Raw genomic sequence first — 25000 nt, forward strand, 5'->3', positions numbered from 1 at the left:
GACAGGATGAGGCTCGCGCTGCACTGCATGGTGGAGAAACACGTCAACGCCCAGATGTGGAGGTAAGTGCTGATCTCTTGATCCTGTTATTTTATGTGTGTTTGAAATCTTGGTTTGCTATTGAAAAATTTGTCTGAATTAAAAAGTAGTAAAAAGTCATGAATTTAAGTCCCCCATACCTGCACATGTATAAAAGGATATAGTTGTCTAATTGCACTTGTATGTAATTAAGTAATTTAGGTACATAATAAAAATAATGTAATTTTTATTCTATTTTCAGTACAGCAGCTCTTAGAGTAGGTGTAGTATTAGTGTGAGGTGTGGTAACGTGGGTGAACAGAATCTGGGTCAAATGGAAGCGTCTGCGCTCTATATTCACCCAGCTTCCTGTCTGAGCTGATGATGTCACTTCCTCTGTGTTGTAGGAAAGTCCCCCTGGTGGCCGACTGTGTGGTCAGCTCGTCCCCCCTGCGATACCCCGCCAGCCCCACCCCTGCCCTCCCCCACGGACTGGACGGGGTTTCCGTGGTGTCGTACTCAACCCCCTTCTCTCACAACGGGACGGGGGTGTTCTGCATCCGGGACCCAGACCCCGGCCCCGCCCCCAGGCTCCCTCAGACTAAAGCAGCTAAACCGGCGAGAACCGGTTTAGGAGAGGGGGTGGCGGCTAAAAGACGGAAGCCGCCTCCCACCTCCGACACCACCGCAGCGTATCGTAAGAACGGGAACGGCGGCTACCACCCGCCCCCAGGCCCCGCCCACATCAGTAACGGGGCGGCGGCCCTGAGCGTACGGGCTAAGCCCCGGTCGGGGGACTCGGACCGGTACTCGGGCGCGGAGCTGCCCCTCCCCCCGGCGCTGACCGGGGACCACGGCAACGTCTCGTCCCTCAGCCCGCTGCCCTGCGGCCCCGCCCACTCACGCAAACGCAGGACCTCGGGCCCCGGGGACCGGCCCGCCAAGATCTCCAGGACCACAGGACTCGCCGGGATCTTCAGAAAGAACAGCGCCGCCCTGCTGTCCTCCTCCACCTCCTCCACCTCCACTTCCTCCTCCACGCCCGAGACAACGTCTCACAACTCCCTCTCCAGAGCGGTGAGCACTGAGGGTTTAGAAACAGGTCTTTTAAGGGCGAGTTTCATACAAAACATCATACAAGCTCTTTTAAAAACAGATTTAATGTGGTTCGAACCCTGTTTATGCTGCTGCTCACTATCAGCAGCCGGAATCCTTTGGGTACCCAAGGTGATGTTGGTCAGCACAGGCATGTTTTACAGTGTAAAAAGATAAACTAAAATATACAGATATTCTACTTTCTAAAATTGAAGAAATACTTAAAACAAGTAGTTCATTTTTATTTAGCTCCATTAACGGCTCCCTCTAGAGTTTATAAACATTCCTCTTTATAAACGTTTTTCTCTGGTAAAGCAGGAGATGCGTTTTGGACTCATGGTTCTCTCTCTTTCTCTGTAATTTTATTGGCTGTATGTAGCCTCTGCCTCTGACTCCCAGTCGCTGACTGGGTCAGATATCTAGCATGCCGAATATAGCATGCTGGAGCAGTGAGCTGCTAATGCTAATGCTCCAGCCTTAGTGCTGGAGAAATTTGGGAATCTAATCTTACTGTAAATAAACAGAAGCTCTTTACTCACCCAAATAAACAGTTTTCAGGAGAGAAATCTGTGTAGATTAACATCCAGCGCTCCTTTAACTTTAAAAGAAAGTTTATATATATTAATATAATATAATATATAATATATTTTAGATTATAAGATATTGTAGACTGTATACAAATACATGTAATAACTGTGTGTGTGTGTGTGTGTGTGTGTGTGTGTGTGTTTACAGCCTAAAGTGCATCACTGACAGTGAGTGAGATGGAGAGAGAGAGTCGAGCAGCTTCACAGTGGAGTCCTTCCTCCACACCTCCACCTTCATCCTTCCCATTCCCTGACCCCGCACCCCCCCAGCTCCCTCCCCCAGCTTCCTGCTTCACGTCTCCTGGATTCTGATCTGAGTTTATGGAGGTTTATGGAGGAGGGGGTTCAGCAGCAGTAGGTACCCACCCCTGACCCACTGACCCACTGCCCCCACGCCACCGTGTGCTGCATCTAACCACTCTTCTGGAGGTGTGGAGCACCATCACACGGAGGGAGGGATGGAGGGAGGGAGGGAGGGATGGAGGGAGGGATGGATGGAGGAAGGGATGGAGAACAGGTGTGAAAAACAGCTGGTAAAATGTTTAGTGACGCATCATGAATCACACATTCAGATACGACTCCGCCTTTCAGGAACCGCTGTGGATTTTTATTTTTTACTTTTACATTTAGTTTATTTTTGTTTTGTTTAAACATCAGCGGTTTATTCTGATCTGGATTATAATGATCTGGATTATGATGATCTGGTTTATGATGATCTGGTTTATGATGATCTGGATTATGATGATTTGGATTATGATGATCTGGATTATTATGAACTGGTTTATGATGATCTGGTTTATGATGATCTGGATTATGATGATCTGGATTATGATGAACTGGTTTATGATGATCTGGATTATGATGATCTGGATTATGATGATCTGGATTATTATGAACTGGATTATGATGATTTGGATTATGATGATCTGGATTATTATGAACTGGATTATGATGATTTGGATTATGATGATCTGGATTATTATGAACTGGTTTATGATGAACTGGTTTATGATGATCTGGATTATGATGATCTGGATTATGATGATCTGGATTATTATGAACTGGTTTATGATGATCTGGTTTATGATGATCTGGATTATGATGATCTGGATTATTATGAACTGGTTTATGATGATCTGGATTATGATGATCTGGATTATGATGATCTGGATTATGATGATCTGGATTATTCTGACCTGGATTATGATGATCTGGTTTATTCTGATCTGGATTATTCTGATCTGGATTATAATGATCTGGTTTATGGATTCTGGAAGTTTCTGATCTAAAGTGCACTTAAAGCTCCATCACGCCTGGACTTCAGGCTCCTGAGGGAATCAGAATAAAGTTTCATTAAGGGAAAATTTTATAAAAAGTACTTTTTTGGTGAGCTGTATTTTTCTAAAGAGGATGAATTCAGGTTTTTGAGTATTTTTTTGAGTAAGTGTTTCTGAGGAAAACAAACGTCAGGACTCACATCCAAGTTGTAAAGCTACCCTAGCATAGTGTTAAAAAAAAAAAACACACAAAAAAAGGATTTTTTGTATAATAATTTATCATTCTTTATTCATTTTCTAACTGACATGAGTAGGGCTTGAGGCGTTTCGCAAAAACAAAAAAGGAGTATATTTGTATGTCATTATAAAAGTTTATTAAGTATTATTATAGAGATTTTATTGTTGGAATTATGAGTACATATCTTTTTTTTGTTTGTTGTATTTATTATTAGTGTATCTCAGAGCGAAAGAAATCTAGAGGATTCTGTCTTCCCTGATTAATGTGTATATTTGATTTTCAACTTTATTGGATTTGTATGAAATTTATACTGAGAAAAAACAATTTCCCTGGTTATTTTTTCACTTAACCCTTTCAGACCCTGCATGCATTACAATAGACATCCTGTATTTTCTTTATTTTTATTATATATCTATTTTATTTTATTTTTGCACAGACCACTATTTCAGAGCTGTTTGTTTGTTGTCCATCAGAATAAATCATGAACCAGCCAATCAACATGTTTATAAACCAATTAAACAAACAGTAACTTGGCCCCGCCCACTGCATTGAAACAACACTGGAAAACAGTAACAGTACTAGAGCCACTGAGTAACAGCTGAGTAACAGCTAATATTTTTACTAATACTAATTTAATCATGTATTTTTAAATGTTTAGAGATGGTTTATAAAAATAAAAAGGTCAATATGAAATACAAAATATTTGTATTTACACACACATGCTCCCAATGCAATGCAAATAAAACAAAAACGATTAAATATTTGAGTTTTATCACTGGAGAAAATTCAGGTCTGAAAGGGTTAAAGGTTGATGATCATCCACACACACACACACACACACACACACACACACACACACACACACACACACACTCACACACACACACACACACACACACACACACACACACACACACACACACACACACACACTCACTACCATACCTGTCAAGTCTCCCGTTTTGGCCGGGAAACTACCTTATTTTACTCCTCTTTCCCGCCGTCCTCCCGTATTAGTATTTTCCCGTAAATTTCCCGTATTATATTAAAAAAAAACTTTACTATTGAGGCGACAGGGCACTGGTCACTGTGTGTCTCTTAACCAATGGTAGTACCGGTTCAAGGAGAAAGTCCCGCCTTTCAGGTGAAACAGCCAATCAGGTTCCTGGTTTCGCGGAGCGCAATGTAGGAAAGCCCCGCCCCCCTCGCTGTGAGAGCTAGTCGGAGCAGCTGACGTTAAAGCATATCTGGATAAACAGCGAGGTAACGGAGCTAAACATGTAAACTATGATGACGTTGTTTCTGAAACAGACAGATCAAACCGACTGTGTGCTTAAGAAAATACAGCTTGTGACTCAGTTAGCTTAACTTTACAATTAGATGTTCAACCTGCCCTGATCAGCCAATAACTATTTCATTTTCAAACTGTGTTTATTAATTTAGGTTTGCAGGCCTACTGTAAGCTATAATGAACGAAACTGTATTTATTTTATTAGTTCAGGGCTAGTTTAAGAGTATTGTGGTGTAATTTAATACTTAGAAGGGGCAGAAGAGATGGTTGATCTGGAGAGAGAGAAAATGTGAAGAGGGCTGAAATTAACTGACTGACAGGACTGGACTGATCAATAGAAAGTATTAATTAAATTATTAATTGTTTAGGCCCCTTTGGACTAATATTTACTTATGCAATATATCTGGTCCATGTCATTTTTGTAAAAGCTGATGATTTCATGTAAATGTCTAGAAATGGGTTTAACTTAGGCTGTATTATAAGAATTACATGTGTAGGAATGTCCACAACATTTCAGTGTCAACAAAGATAGACCTGTCAGATTCTGATAATCTAATTGTAGTTTGTAAAATGTTCCCAGGTGGTTATTTAAGATTTATTGTAAACCTGTCTTAAAATATAAGGGATTCTGAACCTCGGTTGGGTTGGTGGGCGACTCGAAGCAGGTGACGGAAAATTTCCCTTATTTTTAAGTCCAAAACTTGACAGGTATGCTCACTACACACACACACACACACACACATTCACTACACACACACTCACTACACACACTCACTAACTCTGGGACTGAACTGCTTGAATTTTTACACCAGGAGTAAAGCAGCATAAAGTTATCCAAAAGCAGTGTGTAAGACTGGTGGAGGAGAACATGATGCCAAGATGCATGAAAAAAACTGTGATTAAAAACCAGGATTATTCCACCAAATATTGATTATTTCTGAACTCTTAAAACTTTATGAATATGAACTTGTTTTCTTTGCATTATTTGAGGTCTGAAAGCTCTGCATCTTTTTTGTTATTTCAGTCATTTCTCATTCTGTAAATAAATGCTCTAAATGAGAATATTTTTATTTGGAGTTTGGGAGAAATGTTGTCTGTAGTTTATAGAATAAAACAACAATGTTCATTTTATTAGCGTAGCGTCTTCTGTTCTAAATCAGAATCCAGATTCAGTGGTTGCTCAGTATGGGGTGATAAATCATGTAACACTGCTGCTGTTTGAACTGTTCCTTCAAACGTACCGGAGTCAGAGCCGAGCTGCTTCATCCCTCCTGTAGAACCGCAGGATCAGATTCATCATTCTGCAGTGTGTGATTGATCTCTCAGAGACACAACTCCTAATATTTGTATGGGTTCCCTTTATTTGCACATTAATTATTATTATTATTATTATTTGATAGGAATTTAACATATTTGTATTCATGAAAGTATTGAATATACAGCTCTGTAAAATATGAAGAGATCACTTCAGTTTCTGAATCAGTTTCTGAATCAGTTTCTGAATCAGTTTCTCTGATTTTGCTATTTATAGGTTTATGTTTGAGTAAAATGAACATTGTTGTTTTATTCTATAAACTACAGACAACATTTCTCCCAAATTCCAAATAAAAATATTCTCATTTAGAGCATTTATTTACAGAAAATGAGAAATGACTGAAATAACAAAAAAAGATGCAGAGCTTTCAGACCTCAAATAATGCAAAGAAAACAAGTTCATATTCATAAAGTTTTAAGAGTTCAGAAATAATCAATATTTGGTGGAATAATCCTGGTTGGTTTTTAATCAGAGTTTTTTTCATGCATCCTGGCATCATGTTCTCCTCCACCAGTCTTACACACTGCTTTTGGATAACTTTATGCTGCTTTACTCCTGGTGTAAAAATTCAAGCAGTTCAGTTTGGTGGTTTGATGGTTTGTGATCATCCATCTTCCTCTTGATTATATTCCAGAGCTTTTCAGTTTGGTAAAATCACCTTTTTTTCCAGAGCTGTATTTATACAGGCTGTCAATGGTTTATTAAAAATATATATTATATATATTATATATACTATATATATTTTCTAATTCAGTGGTTCTCAAACTGTGGTACGGCAGATTACATTAGAGAGTTTGCACAAGGCATGCACAAAATTAATAATGATTATTGTCAGTATTTTTTATTTTATTTTTTTATAGTTTTAGATTTGTTAGTGTTCGGGATCGTATGGTTATGAAAAACCTGGAAAAGTCATTGAATTAAAAAAAGCAATTTCCAGGCCTGGATAAGTTTAGGAAAAGTCATGGAAATTTTGCTCTCGAAATCTTTGTGGTTTCAGTTTATCGATGGAGAAAATCTATATTGATCTAATAAATACATCCATCAGCTCAGAGTTAATACAGTAATTTAGCCCTAAACAATACAGCTTATTACATTTTATTATTAAAAATTGTGATAAATTTTATGCCTAATTCCCAATATTTCCTGCATTAGGATTAATACTGTAGTGGAATAAATAATCTGGGGTTGAATGAGATGCACTAGTGTGTCTCAGTATACACTGTACTGACTGTAAACTATAATCAATAATCAATAATCTACTGATAAATAAATAAATGCATTATGGCATATGGTTATTTGTGTATATGACCAGTTACAGGTGTTGTAGAATGAAAGTGAAGCACCTGGTTTTAGAGCACAATAATTGATTGTGGTGACGGACAGTTCTGGTGGAAACAGGAGAGTTGAGGTGCACATTGAATTCTGCGTGATTTGATCAGCCGTGGTTTTATGATTTTTGGATACAATCCGGGTTAGCACCCGAACATCCCTTTCAGACAGCTTCCTCTTACAGCGTCCACAGTTAATCCTGTTGGATGTGGTTGGTTCTTCTTGGTGGTATGCTGACGTTACCCTGGATACCGTGGCTCTTGATGCATCACAAAGACTTGCTGTCTTGGTCACAGATGCTCCAGCAAGACGTGCACCAACAATTTGTCCTCTTTTGAACTCTGGTATGTCTCCCATAATGTTGTGTGCATTGTAATATTTAGAGCAGAACTGTGCTCTTACCCTGCTAATTGAACCTTCACACTCTGCTCTTACTGGTGCAATGTGCAATTAATGAAGATTGAACACCAGGCTGCTCCAATTTAGACATGAAACCTAAAATCACACACTAAAATGATGACAGGTGTTTCAGTTTCATTCTCCAACCCCTGTAGCTATTATTTGTGATTGTTGATGATGAGAGAAAATGAAAAGAAATGGAAAGTTTTGTACGAGATGCAGAAGATCAACCCCATAAAGCCCAAAAGCCTCGACTGAATCCAGGACTTTCTGTCGGAGACGTTTCTGGAAGGTTCTGGCAGAAACAGTATGGAGTTCAGTCTTTATGATGATTCAGCCATAACAGATATATAATCATGATCAGCAAGGCCTTATTTTTACAGTTGCATCATAAAAAAATCCCACAGACTCTCAGAAAAGGTGTTTTAAAACAACATGTGGAGGAAACGTCGTTCTGCCTGTTCTTTATTTTTCTTGCTCTGTTGGTCTGTAAATTCTCTACAGTTTAATAGACGTGTATTTTCAGGTTTGAATTATTTTTCATGTTTTGAATTTCAGCTGTTGCATAAATAATTTTTTTACCTGCTTAACTCGTCTCAGATTTTGTCTTTTTGAAAAAGAATTTAGAATTTAAACAATTTAGAGTTACCATCAGTAGGGGTGTGTATAAAAAATCAATTCTTAGATTCAGATCGATCTTCATTTGAATGATTCGATATCGATTCTTATAAAAAATGGAATCGATCTTTAGAATTAGCCAATTTTCCCCCATATATGAGTTTACAGAGTGAGTACAGTTTTATTGTCTTGCGTTTTATCTCACGAGATCATCTTCTTGAGCACTGTCCTCTGGCTGGGGTGATCAGGAGCTTTATTGTTTGTTTAACACTTTGTTTAAGTTACTACATGATTCCTTATGTGTCCCTTCATAGTTTAAATAGATCACTTTACAATTCATTTAATAAAATGAAAATAAAAAAATCTGAATAAGAAGGTGTGTCTAAACTATATTTAAGTCCAGGGCAAACAGAAATATTGGTATATTAAATAGTATTTTTATATGTAATGTATATAAAAATATATAAAATATATATATTTTTAGTACAGAATGTCAAACCTGTAGTGATGATCTCAGGATAATCAGAGTTTGTATATTATTTATATATAACTTCATTCATGAGTTAAAGTGAGGGACTGAGTTCTGTAAGAAACTTTATGTAGATTTTATTAATTAAGTTAAAATAAATAAGTGGTCCCCATGTGTTATGTCACGCCCTAATAAATCATGCATTTTTTGCACGTGATTTTACATTATAGGGGCTTCTTAAGTTAATATAACTGAAATTATTTTTAGTAAAATAAAAGTAAAATCATTCACTGTGCACGCTTTGAAAACATAATTGAGCTTTTGATTTATACAGTAGGGCTGTGCGATACTGCTAAATTTGGTATCGATCCAATACCAAGTAAATACAGGGCCAGTACTGCAGATAATGATATCAATACCAAAATCGATACTTTTTACTACTATTATCTACTTTTGTGCAGGGGAGAGCAATGCATCATAACTTATTAAGTGAATGCATCGTCAATTTGCAAATTTAAATAAAATCATGATTATTTAATTATTTAGAAAGTTTTTCTTTTGATTAATCATGTTTTTGATAATAATAAAACACAGGACAACGTTTTCAGGCGAATAAAAATACTTTTATTAGGTAACTCTAAAATGTTTAAAGAAAACATAAAACTTAAATTTTCTTTTTGGGGTGGTAATCTGCTCTTCATTTGCATTTAACAAACTAAAGTTATAGACTAATTTTTCCCCTAATGTTCCTTTAACAGTTAACATAAAATATTTATTCAGCCATATTTATATTTCGGGTTTGAGCATAACTATATATATTTCTGTAGGTAACATAATAAATATAAATAATTAATTTAGTTTTAGAAAAGTGGGAGGGGCTAATTGAGCATGAGTGAAGTGTAAGGCCAGTCGGTCACTCTGTATATACCTGGAGTTTTACCGAAGATAAATTAAAACTTAAGAATCGATCTCAGCACATAAGTATCAATCAATACCCAATACCAATGTTAGTATCGATACTAAACTATCGCTATTTTAAATCGATCCACCCACCCCTATTCTACTGGACTGGGATCACTCAGATATCCTGTAGGAGCGGCTCGTGTCGTGTCGGAGTTTGTACGCGTTGGCGATGCGCGCGCACCGTGTTTGCCAGTCGGTCGGCGGGTGGTTGGGGAAGAGCTGGGCTCGCGCCGCCTCTCTCTGAACAGCTCGCGGATTTTCTGGGTTGTGTTTGTTTTGCTCGCGTGGAAATATAGTTTAACAGCCGTCTCGCCACGAGCGCGGAGGAGCACCGCGCGGAGGAGGAGGAGGAACCGTACCGGAGGATCCGCGGAGCGAGCCGGAGTCAAACTAACAACTCCCGCCTCCTGAGCGCCGGAGCACACGGGGCGCACACGCCGAGCTGAGAGCGAGCCGAGCCCGCAGCACCCCTGCGGAGACACCGCTCTGCTGCTGCGTCTGGTTGCGGAGCGCGTCGCGTCACGGTACGTGTTTGTGTGTGTGTGTATGTGTATATGTTTTTACCCGCGGTGCCGCGTGCTCTCGGTTGAAACGGTTAAGTTGGTTGAACGTCTGGTTTGGGTGCTCGGTTGGGTTGCTCGCGAGCGTGGCTGTTTGTGCACACAGTACATACAGCACTGTTGGAAAAATGGCGTCACCGCTCTTGTGGTGTTGTGTTGTGCCTGCGTGCGCGAGAGCGAGAGAGCAGCGCGAGCGAGCCTGAGATGGGGAAAAGGGTAAAGGGTTCATTGCTGCTTTCGAGGCCTTAAACTAGCCGTCGCTGTCCGTTAAACGGGTCGTTAACGGCGGATTATCGTCGATTGTGCGCGCTCCCAAACACCGCGCGTGGTTTGCTTTCTGTTGGAGTCGTGTCGGGGGCGCGCGGGAGACGCGTAAAGACGGAAGGGTCACCAAACAGCTAGATAGCTCTGTGCGCCGGAACAAACGCACGCACGTGCGTGGTTATAATGTACTGTTTGTATTGTTTGATACACATTTTGATAGATTACTAATCTTCGAATCGGTCGCAGCACGGAGCGCGCGGCGTGTTTGTGTGGTTATAAAAGGCTCCGCGCGCCGTGGTTTGGTGCTCTCGCGGCGTGTTTGCACGGTGCACGGCGCAGCACTAGTCCCGGGGTCCTGCTGCTTTTTGAAAGGTGCGTTTTTGTGCTCGAGCTCCAGCTTTGATCAGGTTAAGCTGTTCTCTCTTTTGTGGCTCGCGCTGGTGCTCGCACTTCAGGCCTCACAATGTAAAGCGTGTAAAGCAGATTTCGGGACGGGATAATGGGGCCGATGCAAATCGTGGCATGAGAAAGGAGAGCAGCTTTTTATCCCCTGTGAATAAAGCGCTCAGTTTTTGTTTTGAGTGTGTGAATGAAGCGCGAGGAGAGGCGAGGCGGTGTCTCGTGAAGCTCTGTGTGTTTGTGTGTTGGTGCACCGCTGCGCTGCGCGCGGTGGTTTTATGGCCTAAACACTCGCTATAATAGTGAGCAGCTCGTGTGTGTTTATATAGCGCGTTCACACAAACACACACGTTTACATTGCATTTACACAAATACATCTGCCAGCATCACCTCCAGCTTTATTAGAGAGGAGAATGGAGAGAGGTCTCCGGGTCTCCGGACACGCGGGAGCTCCTGGTTCGTGCGTCCTGACGCAGAGCGGAGAGCCCGGTGCTCCTCCTGCAGCGCCACATAACGCACAGCACGCGCACATACATACACTACACATAACAACACAGCACCCTGTACACAGTGTATACTCCGGTGTAAATTTTACTTTTGTTGTAGTAAAACATGATAAAAGTTCTTATCTTTGATGAAGCACACCTCTGTTCTCCCACAGCGTTCAGAGATCCAGAAATTTTAACAGTTTATCCAACAAACACCCTTCAGACTGGGAGATACGGAGCATAATTTACCCTGATAAATCACTTTTTACACCGTTATCCAGCTCAAAGTAGCTCCACACCTCCTTACTAGAAGGAGTAAATTTCCAGAGAGTCCTGAAATTTAAAACGAGGCATTATTAACTTAAAAAGTGCAGAAGAAGATTACTAAACACCACTGTTTACATCCTATAACACTAGCTTCAGCTCCGAGCACCGCCATCACTGTACTGATAATAACACAGACATATATATACATAGACTCCACGTAGCGTGGCAGCTGGCGACAGGAGGTGATGTTCAGTAATGGCAAACATTAGTGATGAGTTACTGGGGAGAGAACTAACCTTCTGAGAGAGCTAGCTAACATTAGCCGCAAGCTAGTTAATGTTACTGAGGAGATGACTAACATAAGCATAAAGCTAGCTAACATAAGCAAAAAGGAAAAGAAAGGAGGAGAACTAGGTTAGCAGAGAGCTAGCTAACGTTACCAGTGAAGAGAACCAAGGTTAGCATAGTTAACATTAGTGGTGAGATAACTAACATACTAACATTAGCCTAGAAGAAACTTTTTAAAAACTTCTGTTTACATCCTATAACACTAGATTCAGCTCCGAGCGCCGCCATCACTGTACTGATAAAGACATAGACATATATATACATAGACTCTTCATAGTGCAGCAACCGCTCGGAGCTGAAGCTGGTAGTATTATGGGTTGTAAAAACAGTGGTGTTTAGTAATCTTATTCTGCACTTTTTAAGTTATTAATGCCTCGTTTTAAATTTCAGAGCTCTCTGGATTTTAGTAAGGAGGTGTGGAGCTACTTTGAGCTGGATAACGGTGTAAAAAGTGAAATTATGCCCCGTATCTCCCAGTCTGAAGGGTGTTTGTTGGATAAACTGTTAAAGTTTCTGAATCTCTGAATGCTGTGGGAGAACGGAGGTGTGCTTCATCAAAGATAAGAACTTTTATCATGTTTTACTACAACAAAAGTACATTTTACACCATAGTGTGTGTGTGTGTTGGGAAGGGGGTGGGGTGTGTGGTTGTGTTGGCCAATGGCCGACTGTAGAGTCTTTCTAAATGTGTGAAATATGTTAAATATGTGTAGATTAGCAAAGGTGTGAAAGGTGTTTCTCCATTCATTACACTGTAGGTAGAATAGAGTATAAATACTAGAGTTTAATAAAATACTTCTGTAGAAGTTGAAGAAGTATCAACTCAAGCTTTTTACTCTTTAAGTAAAAGTGTTTAAATTAGTGCAAGTTTCAAAACTACTTAAAGTATAAAAGTAAAAGTAATGTAAGGGAAAAAATAAAGCCGTTAAGAACAAAAGCTTAGGCCACGCCCACAGAGTCCTATAGTGCACCCCCCCTCCTCCCCAAAACACATTTTTCTAAAAGCTATAATGTTAAAACATTAAAATGTTAATGTTGATAGACCATGTTACCTGCTGTTTTATTTACGTGCACATTTTATATCTAACATAAATGTTTTTTTTTTACTTTAAGTTGTAATTGTTTAATATAAAACCAAAGCCTTAATAAGAACCTTTTAAAGAGTATAGTTATCATCCACCTTATTAGACATACACTGCAAATATACTTTTCTTTCTTTTTTTTTTTAAATAGAGATCATCTTGTCTCCATCTAGTGTTCAGATTTTGATATTGTTTATTTAAACAGTAAAAAGCTTGAGTTGATTTTTCAACTTATACAGAAGTATTTTATTAAACTCTAGTATCTACACTTCTACCTACAGAGTAATGACAAATTGAGATATTTTATATTTATTAAATTATATTTTGGGAGTATATATTATATTTTGATCAGTTTTTTTTGTTGTTATTTATAGTTTTATATTAGAGTGATGACTGAGATGGAGGATCTCTCAGCAGAAGCTCAGTGGACCCCCAGTAATGAGAAGTCCTGTCAGACTGAGGATCTCTGCTATGAGGCCACTGTTCCTGGACCAGACCAGTCCAGCAAGACTCCAGGTAATCCCAGAGCTTTAAAAACTGCAGAGAGCAAGGGTCAGATTAGTCTATCTTGTCGTTTCACATTCAGTGTACATGTAAGTGATCTGTATCTGTGTGTAATGTGAACACAGAATCTGTTCCTGAATCGTCTCACATGCTGCACATTGATACCTGTATAAACGCCTCCTTCTTCACCAACAGCAAAACCCCTCATATTAGAGAGAGGAGAGACTCGTAGCTTTATAAAGGGAAATGGATGAGTTAGCAGCTCATATGTGGAGCATCTTTTGCTGGAGTGGAGAGGAAACAGCTGCTCTGAAGTTCATGCTCAGGTCCAGGAGGAGAAAAAAGGACAGGTGGTTTGCTTTTGCTGTTTTTTTGCAGCTATAACTGCACGGCTGCACTGAGAGATACAGTGTGGGAACAAGAGAGAAGCAAGTAGTGCTAACGCTAATACTAATGCTAATGCGTAAAAGCAAAAAGACGCATGAATTCCTCCGATTTGACTGTTCACATTCATGTTGCATGTCCGTGCATTGGATACTTATCTGATTTAGGACCACATATGATGAATGTGACACAAATCTGAATAGAAAAAAATCTGATTTGGCCTGTTAACACAGTCACGAAAAAATCTGATCTGAGCCTCATTGAGCAAAAGTCTGAAAAAAGTGTGAAAAGATAAGGTATTTTTAAAAAGTCTTAAGTGTTACTTCTCCATTCCTGCAGATACCCTTTCAGGGTTTGTTTGGTCATAAAAACCTGGAAAAGTCATGGAATTTGAAAACAGATATTTCCAGGATTTTCCTGGATAAGTTTTGAAAAAATAAAAATATCCAGAAAGTTTTGGAAAAATCATGGAAAATTGGTGTACGATTTTTTTTGAGCAAACAAATACATCAGCTCAGAGTTAATGCAGTAGTTTAAGCCTAGACAATGGAGCTTTTAGGTTCTGACACATATTTTATTATTAATAAAAATGAGTGTCATTTTAGACATACTTTAATTGTACTGATGATTTAAAAATTTAAATATGAAAATTTGCCTTGAAGGCCTGGAAATGTCATGAAAAATTATGGATGTTTATTGGTTAAAAGTGTATGAACCCTGCCTTTACTTGTTTTTTCTTATGTTTACATGTTATGTAACATGTTTTTGTTAGCAGTCACTTAGCAATGCTTTTTTCACTTTTTCACAGTTTCTTTGTGGACCTATGCTATAAATAATTCCTGCACAGCTCTTGTGTAATGTTAATGTTACATTGGAACATTTTATTTAAGCCATTTATTGATTTTTACACTCAAATCATGTAGTAAAGTAGAGTAAAAGTACAGGTGATAAAGGTGAAATAACTCCAGTCTATGTAGAAATCCTTCTTTTAACCCTCTCATAATTAAAAATGAATTTAAATAAAAAAATAATTGTTAAATTATTAGTCTGTGTTGTTTTATATGTTTATTATTTTAATTCTCAGTCTCTGTATTTGTTCCAGTTTGTTCTATTGAGCCTGGAGATCCTCCACTGCTGCAGAAACCACTGGAGACTTCCAAATCTGGAATCCAGCAGATTATTGAGTGTTTTCGTACAGGTACCGCACGTTTTAAATCCAGTGATTTATTCCTTTATTTCTCTGCTAGAGTTACTATCTGACTGTGGCTCTAAATAAAACTCTTTATTGCGTATTCCTCCCTCCTGTGCTCTTCTGCAGGAACTACACAGCTGAAGCACATCCTGCTGAAAGAGGTGGAGACCATATTTGAGTGTAAACTCTGTCGGAGTTTATTCCGGGGACTTCCAAACCTAATCACACACAAAGAGTTCTACTGCTTAACCAGAATATCAGAACAACAAGGTCAGTATTTATATTAATCTACACCTTTACTTTATGCCTGTAAAAGCTGGCATAGATTAAATTAAAATAAAATATATTTATTTAAAGTGGCAGTAGGTATTATTTAGTTTATTTAGTTTCTAAACTGAAATCAGGAGCATTTCTGAGTGAAGAAGATTATAGATAAAATATAGTGTTTATTGGTACCAGTGTGCTGAACCACCATCCCACCATCCCATAATAATATATTCATTCTAAATATACAGTATATAGAGCTATTAAGAGTTCTTCTGGTCACGTCACACGTCTTTACTTACTTCCGTCACACGTACAGCCTCTAAAAAAGGATCCAGCTCAGTTTTACTGAACGCGAGCGGCTGGTGGAGCAACGGAGACTTCAGAAGCTCTCTCTCTCTCTCTCACTCTCACTCTCTTTCTCTCTCTCTCTCTCTCTGACTGAACATAACCTGGAATCGGATTCATCTGCTCTGAAAGGAGACCGTAGCACTCTAGGGTGAACCTAATTATAAGGTGCACTATTATCAATCAACGTCTTTTTTTTTATACATAAAGCGCATGGATTATAAGGCACATTTAATGTGACACTAGTAAGGAACAGGGGTGGCACTATGTTTTCATTCTAATTCAGTAGGACCTGTTATACCTGTAATTCTTAAAAAAAAAAAACATTTCAAACGAGTCAAGTCAATGAAGCACTGGATGTGAATCTACACAGATTTCTCTTCTGAAAACTGTTTTTATTTGGGTGAGTAAAGCCTTGTTGTATTGTACACATAGTGTCTCCCATTCTTTTATATTATATATCTATTATCTGTACTTGCTGTAATTTTTTGGGAAGGAGAGTAACATAATTTAAATTCTCTGTATGTCCTGTACATATACAGTATTGAAAATAAAACTACTTGACTTGACTTGACTGTAAAGTCTGTAAATGTAGAGCTGGTGTTGTGTGCTTAGGGAAAAATAAAGGACTTTAAGTGCGACTTATAGTTTGAAAAATCTGGTATTTATAATAAAGTAAATTGTAGTTAAACGTAATAAAACGTCTTGTCTTTGCTTTTTGTAGAACCCACGGGAACTTGTAAGCAGAGCCTTGCTATTAAAGAGCTTCTGAAGTCCATCTACCCTCAGCCAGAGGGACAGGACTACACCATGAGACTGGAGCCAATAGAGGGAAACCATAACGCTGTGTTCCAACATCTGATTAAAGAAGATCATGATCATAATAATGATGAAGATAATGATGATGATGATGATGTAGAGTCTCCATTGAATGGAGATGACTTTAACCACAACAGGGACAGGTGGAAACATCCTCGAATAGAAACTGAAGACGAGCTTTCAGAAGATTCAGAGCATCGTGCTAAAGAGGAGAGTGATGGAGCGGAGGACACGGGAATTCAGGAAGACGACGAGGAACGTGTACATGAGGAACAGGACATGATCAGGACGGTAGAGGACAGAGTAACACTGGAGGAGAATCAGAATCCTGAGGAGGACGAGGAGGAGGAAGGCAGTGTGGAGGTTTTGGACGAGAAGACCCTCAACAACGGCACAAATGATGTTACAATTTCTTGCTGCCTCTGCGGCAAGGACTTCAGCTCACGCCGCAGCATCCGCCGCCACTGCCACAAGATGCACAAGCGACGCCTGGAGGAGCTGCGGAAGTTCACGGAGACGCGAACCGTACCTATCAGTCTGCTCTCGGTGGTGAAAGACCGGCAGAAAGTCCTTCCACAGTCGTCGCCCACTGGCGGCAAGTCCTGCCCGGTCTGCTTCAAAACCTTCGCCACAAAAGCCAATGTTTGTCGCCACTTCGATGAGGTACACCGTGGTCTGCGCCGTGACCTCATTACACCAGAGATCGCCACTAAACCAGGCCAGTTAGAGGCGGCCACGCCTCCTCCACAAGCTCCCGCCTCTCCCAGCCCAAAGACTCTTCCAACCTCAACCCTTCCTCAGTGTTCTAAGTATTATAATCTATCGACCTGCAAGTGCCTCCTCTGCAAACGGTCTTACAGCACGCAAGCCCGACTCAAAAGACACATGCGGTTTGTTCACAAGATCCTCACTTCCAAAAGCTCTTTAACAGACCTCCCACAGTCCAGTCCTGTGAAGACTGAACCTGTCGAGTGTCCCAGTCCCAGTCCTAGTCCTTGTCCCAGTCCTTTACCTTCCAATGACCTTCAACAGGCCAGTCACGAGCGTCTCAAGAGATCCAGACGAGAACAAGAAGACGAAGAGGATGGACCACTTTCACGCAAACCAAGGCTCTCCGTTGGCTTCGACTTCAGGCAGCTCTTCTGTAAACTCTGCAAACGGCAGTTCAGCTCCCGCCAGAACCTCACCAAACACATCGAGCTGCACACCGACAACGGAAGCGACATCTTCATCAAGTTCTATCGCTGCCCGCTGTGTTCCTACGAGTCCCGGCGCAAGAGAGACGTGCTGCGACACATTACTGTAGTGCACAAGAAGAACTCTGTCTACCTGTCTAAGATCCTTCCTGGACTGGAGAACCGGGCTGTTAAAAAGCCTGCTGAAGCTGTGCTCAGAGGCACAGAGAAACACAGCCACGGGAAAGAGGTCAACGGTTCCAAAGCCGTTAACGGTTCCAAGGCCGTTTTTGGTTCAAGGGTCAGTTCCGTTCCGTCATCGTCCCCAACAAAAGCTGAGAGCTCCACACCCTCGCCGCCGCCATCACCCCTCGAGATCAAACCAGACCTCTCCCATTTCTCACCTCCTCTCACTCGCAGACAAAGCTTCCTACCCCGCAACCACATCTCAAACGCTTCCACCAGTAACGGAGAGCTACAGGACGACACGGACGAAGTCCGCGTCACCAAGACGTTTTCCCTACACGCCTGTGACATGTGCGGACGGGCTTTCGCTAAGAAGGTCTATCTGGAGTCGCACAAGAGAAGCCATCGCAACGCAGTCTCCAGCGACAGCAGGACTACCAGAGTAAATACTCGATCCAAGTCCCTTATTGGGTAAGTCCTGCTCCAACTCCAAACCCTGCTCCAACTTACTCCATACAGACATGGGTAACACTGGTGCTGGGCGATATGGGAACACTAGTGCTGGGCGATATGGAATATACCATATTTGAGTAAGTTTTCAGTTATTCTTTAAAAAATATGACAGACTAATGTCATTGCTTACTTTTTTTCCAACTTTATTTCAAAGTGACATTAAACCAAAACCACATTATGAAGCTTTTTTATCCATAGATTACTTTATTGTCACTTATATAAACCGAGTTTATGTAAAGTGACCACGCCAATACATTTCATCATAGCCTACTTTATATATATATGCATGAATAATTGATGAAATTATTGTAGAAACAATCGAGACTTTTCTATTGTTCCCACAATATTTATGCTCATATCGCACAGCACTAGCTGACACTTTACATTAAGTGTTGACTAACTAACATGAATTAATGCATTAGTTACCATGAATAAGACTTGAGGTAATACATTAACAACAACATGCTTAGGTAATGTTCATTAAACACAGAACTACAGCATTAATTAATGAATTCCAAATTATTGGAAAAATATGAGTTCCGAATATAAGGAATAAGAAGCTTTCTCGTTCTGGATCTGCAGGTCCCTGTGTTCCTGTGTTAAAGAGCATAAAGAGAGAAAGATAGATTGTGGGAGAGTTAGACGAGTGTGTAGACGAGTGTGTAGACGAGTGTGTAGACGAGTGTGTAGACGAGTGTGAGAAGGCTGCATTTTTCTGCACAGCTAGAAAAGAAGTATGGATTCTGACTGTAAGACCCTGAAACGAGGGTGTGATGCTCCGTCCTGCAGGTATAAATGTCCCCGGGGGTGCTGTGCGGCGCTGCCTGACGAGGCGGGGACGGAGGGACACTGGAGGGACGGAGGGACACTGGAGGGGCTTCTTTAAAGAAGCAATTAAGACGGCTGATCCGTGTCCTTGGTCACGCCGCTCTGTGTTAGTGAGTAGTGTTAGTCACGCTGCTCAGTCGGTGGACCGGGAGAGTCGGAGGCTCTCTGATCCCTAAATAAGGGTGACTGAAGCGCCTCGGGTGTCCCTGTCGATTCTGTCCCCCTGTCCTTATCCAATCCCGTCCCCTCCTCACCCAGTCTCGTCTCCAGGCTTACTGACTTTCAGATTTTACAGTATCAGACTGCCGTTAATCCATCACTCTTTTTATGGAACACCTACTTTACTTTTAGCTGTTAAAGAAAACAGATAAAATAGTGCACCTTATAATACTAAGAAAAAATTAAATACAATATTAATGAAGGTCTATTTTCCGGTCTATTTTCATACATAAGGCGCACCGGATTATAAGGCACATAAGGTGTCAGCGCCTAAGTAAACAAAACTGTAATTCTTAAAAAAAAAACATTTTATTTTAAAGTTAAATGAGCTCTGGATGTTAATCTACACAGATTTCTGAAAACTGTTTATTTGGGTGAGTAAAGCGCTTCCGTTTATTTACAGTAAGATTAGAATTTCAGTATTTTGTCTAAGGGTGAGCATTAGCTCCGGTTAGCAGCGCTAGCCAGTCGGTGTTAGCAGTGCAAATTGCTGCAATAAAAATCTGAGTTCAGGAAAATTGTAACAGAAAGCTGATACACCTTTTCTCACATTTTATGTTCTAAAGAGACATTTATTTCTATTTATTGCAGTTTTTTGCATAAACATGAGGGTACAGAAGTTTTAAGCACAAGAAAACAAACCCTCCTGTTCTGTTCTGGGTTAAATTTGACCTGTTTTAAAGTTTGAAGATCTGGGGAAAAATAATTTAAAGTATTTTTTGTCAGTATGAAACTTTTTCTGCTTGCCTTAATTAGTGTAATCAACATATAATATAAAATTGGTTCATCTCACATATTTTACCCCACCCCCTGCAAAAACTAAAATTAAACCTAAATTGTAATGTTATGTTTAAATGTTATGTAAAACTATTGTTTTATACCTTGGTTTGAACATGTTTCTTTTTCATAAGAAACAAGTGAATTATTTTAATTGAATTGTTACCTGTTAGAGATAAGGAACACATCAGACATTTTGTAGATAGTTAAATATGCGCCGGTTCAAACTGACCCGAGAAAACCACTGCTGTTCCTGATACATGAACAAAACAGGTAATTTAACTTAACAGGTCAGAGTAATTTAGAGTAATAATATATGTGACAAACTATATACTACTATATATATTCTATAACTCTCTCTCTTTCTCTCTGTCTCATTTCCTCAGGTCCCCTTAAATTAGATTGGATTTGTAGCCTGAAGGATGGACAAAAAGAGCTGCTACTAAAAGTAAAGTGAAGAACTGGAGAACAGAAACGCACTGCAGAGTAAAACAGGGACTGGAGTATCTGAAGAACTGGAGAACATTACTCTGCATTACTCCACAATGATGGATGATATCCAGTCTTTTATGCTCTGTTGTTATTTTTGATTCAACCATATTTTGGAGGGTTTAACCTCTAACCAGCCAATCAGCAGGAAGGAGAAACACAGATCACAGGTCAGGGTTTCAGTAAATGCAGTATTACATTTCTATTTCTCCAGAATCTCAGAATCCAGTTTTAGTGGATCATTCCCGGACTGTGTGAGGAAGAAGAGTCCTGTTATTTAGGTGATGAACCACATTGGACTCCATTGTTCAAGACAGTTGAAAACAATTGAATCCTCCAAGTATTCAAGTACCTTTTTCTTTTTTATTATTAGGGAACAATATAAATTGAACTTTTCTTAAAGGAGAACTCCACTGTGAGAAATGCACTTGGGTTGTAGTGAAACATGAAAACGAGTACAAACTTCTTATTTTCTGTCATTGTCAACAATCAACACATTGCAATACGTTGCAATGCTTGGTTCTTTACTAATAAGTAGATACACAGCGCTGTCTCTGTGTCTGTGTGAGTGACAGGCTGCTGCTGCCTGAGAAGCGGGAGGGGGCGGGGGAGTACATTGTACTACAATCTTCTTAGCTGCAGTCAAGCCTGCTAATCAGATTTTACATGTTTTATCCATAAGGGAAGGATGGAAATCATCATTCAGTAGATGCACCACAGGGTCCATTATGAGTATAAACTTTTTCCTCAGTATTCCTAAATACAGCACTTTTAGCTTTTAGCTGATGATCCTAACAAGCTTTTAATGGTAGTGATAGGGACACAACATTTCATTATACACACAGCTCTGAAAAAAAATAAGAGAGCAGTTAAAAATGATGAGTTTATTTGATTTTATCAAATGTAAAACCTCTGGAATATAATCAAGAGGAAGATGGATGATCACAAACCATCAAACCACCAAACTGAACTGCTTGAATTTTTGCACCAGGAGTAAAGCAGCATAAAGTTATCCAAAAGCAGTGTGTAAGACTGGTGGAGGAGAACATGATGCCAGGATGCATGAAAAAAAAACTGTGATTAAAAAACAGGATTATTCCACCAAATATCCACCACAATTTTTGTTATTTCAGTCATTTCTCATTTTCTGTAAATAAATGCTCTAAATGAGAATATTTTTATTTGTAATTTGGGAGAAATGTTGTCTGTAGTTTATAGAATAAAACAACAATGTTCATTTTACTCAAATATAAACCTATAAATAGCAAAATCAGAGAAACTGATTCAGAAACTGAAGTGATCTCTTCATTGTTTTCAGAGCTGTTTATATCAGCGCTTTAGAATTATACCAATGACATATGGAGCTACTTGAGTTTGTTAATGGTGTAAAAATAGACATTTGTTTGCATGGGTAAATCTATGCCCTTATCACTAGCATTATAAGACTGTTGGGAGCATCGGCTAAAAGTGCTGTATTTGGGAAAACTGAGGAAGAACAGACATGGGCTATTCAACAAAAGTTAATTCTTGTTAACATGATTCACTACAACCCAAGTCCACTTCAGACTGGAGTTCTCCTTTAACAGAAGTACAGTATCTGAAAGAACAATTGTTTTTTTAGTTTCACCCCTAAAAAGTTAAAATCTTGATGCTTTTTTTTTATCTCCAGGTTGTAAAAGTTGTATTTTTGAATACTATTCTGCATATCCGACTTAAAAAAATTATCTATTTTTAAAGCATGTAAAAATGATTCCTCATATTCCACACTGTATATATTTTTTCACATTTTGTTTTTGTAGAAATCTTCTTGTCTATAGAGCTCTGCTTAAATATATGTTAAAGTTTCTCGAGTTTTAAGAGTCTGCTGTTTCTTTACACGTTTACTCGTCATGTTAATTTGATAATCTCATCAGCTGTGAAATCTGATAAACGAATGTAGGATTGTTCTTCACTTACAGGCGAAATGAATGTATTTCTTTATACACTTTGCTTTTCCCAATAATAAAAAAGAGACTGGAACATCTGGGATTGTTTATTTATGCGTTTATTATGAACAATATCACAGTATTTATTTGTCAGTATTAGCATGTCAGTATTAAATTATACAGTGTACAGTAAAGAGCAGGACTTCTAGTTGTCCTGTGAACAGATTGTCCTGATCCACCTGATCTGTGGATCTCTGCAGCTCCTCCAGAGTGATCATGGGTCTCGGCTGCTGCTCTGATCAGTGCTCTCCTTGCTGGATCTGTTAGTTTGGGTGGATGGTTGGTTCATATCTTGGTTGGTTTGTAGAAACAGTTTTAGTAGAGTAACTGTTTCAGGTTTGTTGGTTTTTGGATGATGGATTGATGGAACAGAGCTGATACGGATGATCAAAGCTTGGAAGATATTTTTATAACCGAACCCTGATTTAAACTTCTTTATCTCCACGACTTTATCTCTTTAGATCTGTCTGCTGAGTTCTTCCTTTTTGCTCTTCATGATGCTGTTTGTTCACTAGTGTTCACTAATAAACAACTGAGATCTTTACAGAACAGCTGTATTTATACTGAGATTCAATTATTACACACAGCTGGATTAACTCCATTAACTCATTAAGTTAAGAATAATGAAGGCAATCGATTATTTGAATGCACTGGATTTTACTTAGGGCTTTCAGAGTATAGGGGGCTGAATACTTTTGCACGTCACACTTTTTTTTAATTAAAATTTTGAAAACCATAGATTTTTTTTATCATTGTTGTTTCACTTCACAATTAAGTGCTACTTTCTGTTTGTCTATCACTTAAAATCTAATCCAAAAATACAATTTAAGTTTGTAGTTTTAGGGAGACAAAATGTTTTTACTGTTTACTTATTAAAAACCAGCAGTTATGGGTTTTATATAACCCTTAATCTCTTAAAGCTTAATTTAAAGCATTATAGCCAAAACTATTAGCCAAAATTTATGTCATTAAGTCATGTTATCCAGAAAACAGCTCTGGAAAAAATAATAAGATTTTCCTTAAAAATTATGAATTTCTTTGATTTTATCAAATTTAAAACCTCTGGAATATAATCAAGAGGAAGATGGATGATCACAAACCATCAAACCACCAAACTGAACTGCTTGAATTTTTGCACCAGGAGTAAAGCAGCATAAAGTTATCCAAAAGCAGTGTGTAAGACTGGTGGAGGAGAACATGATGCCAAGATGCATGAACAAAAAACTGTGATTAAAAACCAGGATTATTCCACCAAATATTGATTTCTGAACTCTTAAAACTTCCATATAAAATATTTTTATTTGTAATTTGGGAGAAATGTTGTTTGTAGTTTATAGAATAAAACAACAATGTTCATTTTACTCAAACATAAACCTATAAATAGTAAAATCAGAGAAACTGATTCAGAAACTGAAGTGATCTCTTCATTTTTGGGAATCACTGTGAATAGATTTAGAAATAACTGTGCTGTTGTTGATGGAGTTTTTCACTAGAGGGCAGTAACACTCCATGTGTAATCCTGGCTGGATCAGTGCATCCTGTTTCCTGTCCTGAGTCTCTATTTTGCAGTTTCTTATCGAGTGTCCCCCCTCTTCCTCTGTTTTCTCCTGTAAAACTGACTGTCTGACTCAGGCTCATCTCCGTCTCGTCTTTGTTTCTGTCTGAGATACACGAGAGAATGAGGGTTTGGGACGCAGGAATTTTCTTAACTTGGTCCATTTCTTAATATCAAATTAAATCAAATCAGATTTATTTATACAGCACTTTCTACCAGGACAGAGAATCAGACAAAACATTTAAAATATACAATACAGAATCTGCACTATTACTGTCACATGCATTAACTAAACTAGTATATAAGGGGGTCCCATCCTCCTTTGGTCAGACAATTTATAAATGAATGTTATACCTCCATCTACACAGGTCCAATATATTTAGCTGAATATCTACACCAGCTGTGGAAGCAGATATAAAATTCCAAGTTAGAGTTATATGTAATATATTACTTTTTATTCTATGTAATCAGTAGTCGAAATTAAGCAGCTTAAGTCTGAGACTGTGACGAGGAAGCTGCCTTAGTTCCAGAGACTTCCAAAAATTAATGTGTTTATCTGATGACATCCTACTACATTTCCCAAGATGCATTTCCAGTTATCAAGAATTTACGTTTACCTAGTTCCTAGTTCCTAGATGTGTTCGTTTTTGTGAAGATGCATCACTTGGTGACCCGGCGATGAGAATAAATGGAAATACCCAGCATTCATCATGAATTATAATCACTGAATCAACCAGAATGATAATTCTAAG

General features: G+C 39.0%; 2 protein-coding genes across 2 annotated transcripts in view; both read left to right on the forward strand.

The window, feature by feature from the left end:
* atxn7l1 (ataxin 7-like 1) overlaps window positions 1-8142 on the forward strand; it is a 26481-nt gene extending 18339 nt beyond the window's left edge. Inside the window, exons 10-12 of the mRNA XM_049474974.1 lie at window positions 1-62; window positions 426-1095; window positions 1849-8142. The exon at window positions 1-62 is cut by the window's left edge and continues 60 nt beyond it. Of these exons, the coding sequence (XP_049330931.1) occupies window positions 1-62; window positions 426-1095; window positions 1849-1866 (750 nt within the window). The 3' untranslated portion in view covers window positions 1867-8142. The remainder of the gene's footprint in view (window positions 63-425; window positions 1096-1848) is intronic.
* Window positions 8143-9586: 1444 nt separating this feature from the next.
* znf800b (zinc finger protein 800b) lies at window positions 9587-22727 on the forward strand. The gene is made up of 6 exons (XM_007241361.4): window positions 9587-10126; window positions 13385-13526; window positions 15001-15096; window positions 15217-15360; window positions 16427-18353; window positions 20606-22727. Exons 2-6 carry the CDS (start codon window positions 13400-13402, stop codon window positions 20613-20615), a joined length of 2304 nt encoding a protein of 767 aa, XP_007241423.3. The 5' UTR covers window positions 9587-10126; window positions 13385-13399; the 3' UTR covers window positions 20616-22727.
* The last annotated feature ends 2273 nt before the right edge of the window (window positions 22728-25000 follow it).

The sequence above is a fragment of the Astyanax mexicanus genome, chromosome 2, assembly GCF_023375975.1.
Source record: "Astyanax mexicanus isolate ESR-SI-001 chromosome 2, AstMex3_surface, whole genome shotgun sequence".
Classification (NCBI taxonomy): Eukaryota; Metazoa; Chordata; class Actinopteri; order Characiformes; family Acestrorhamphidae; genus Astyanax; species Astyanax mexicanus.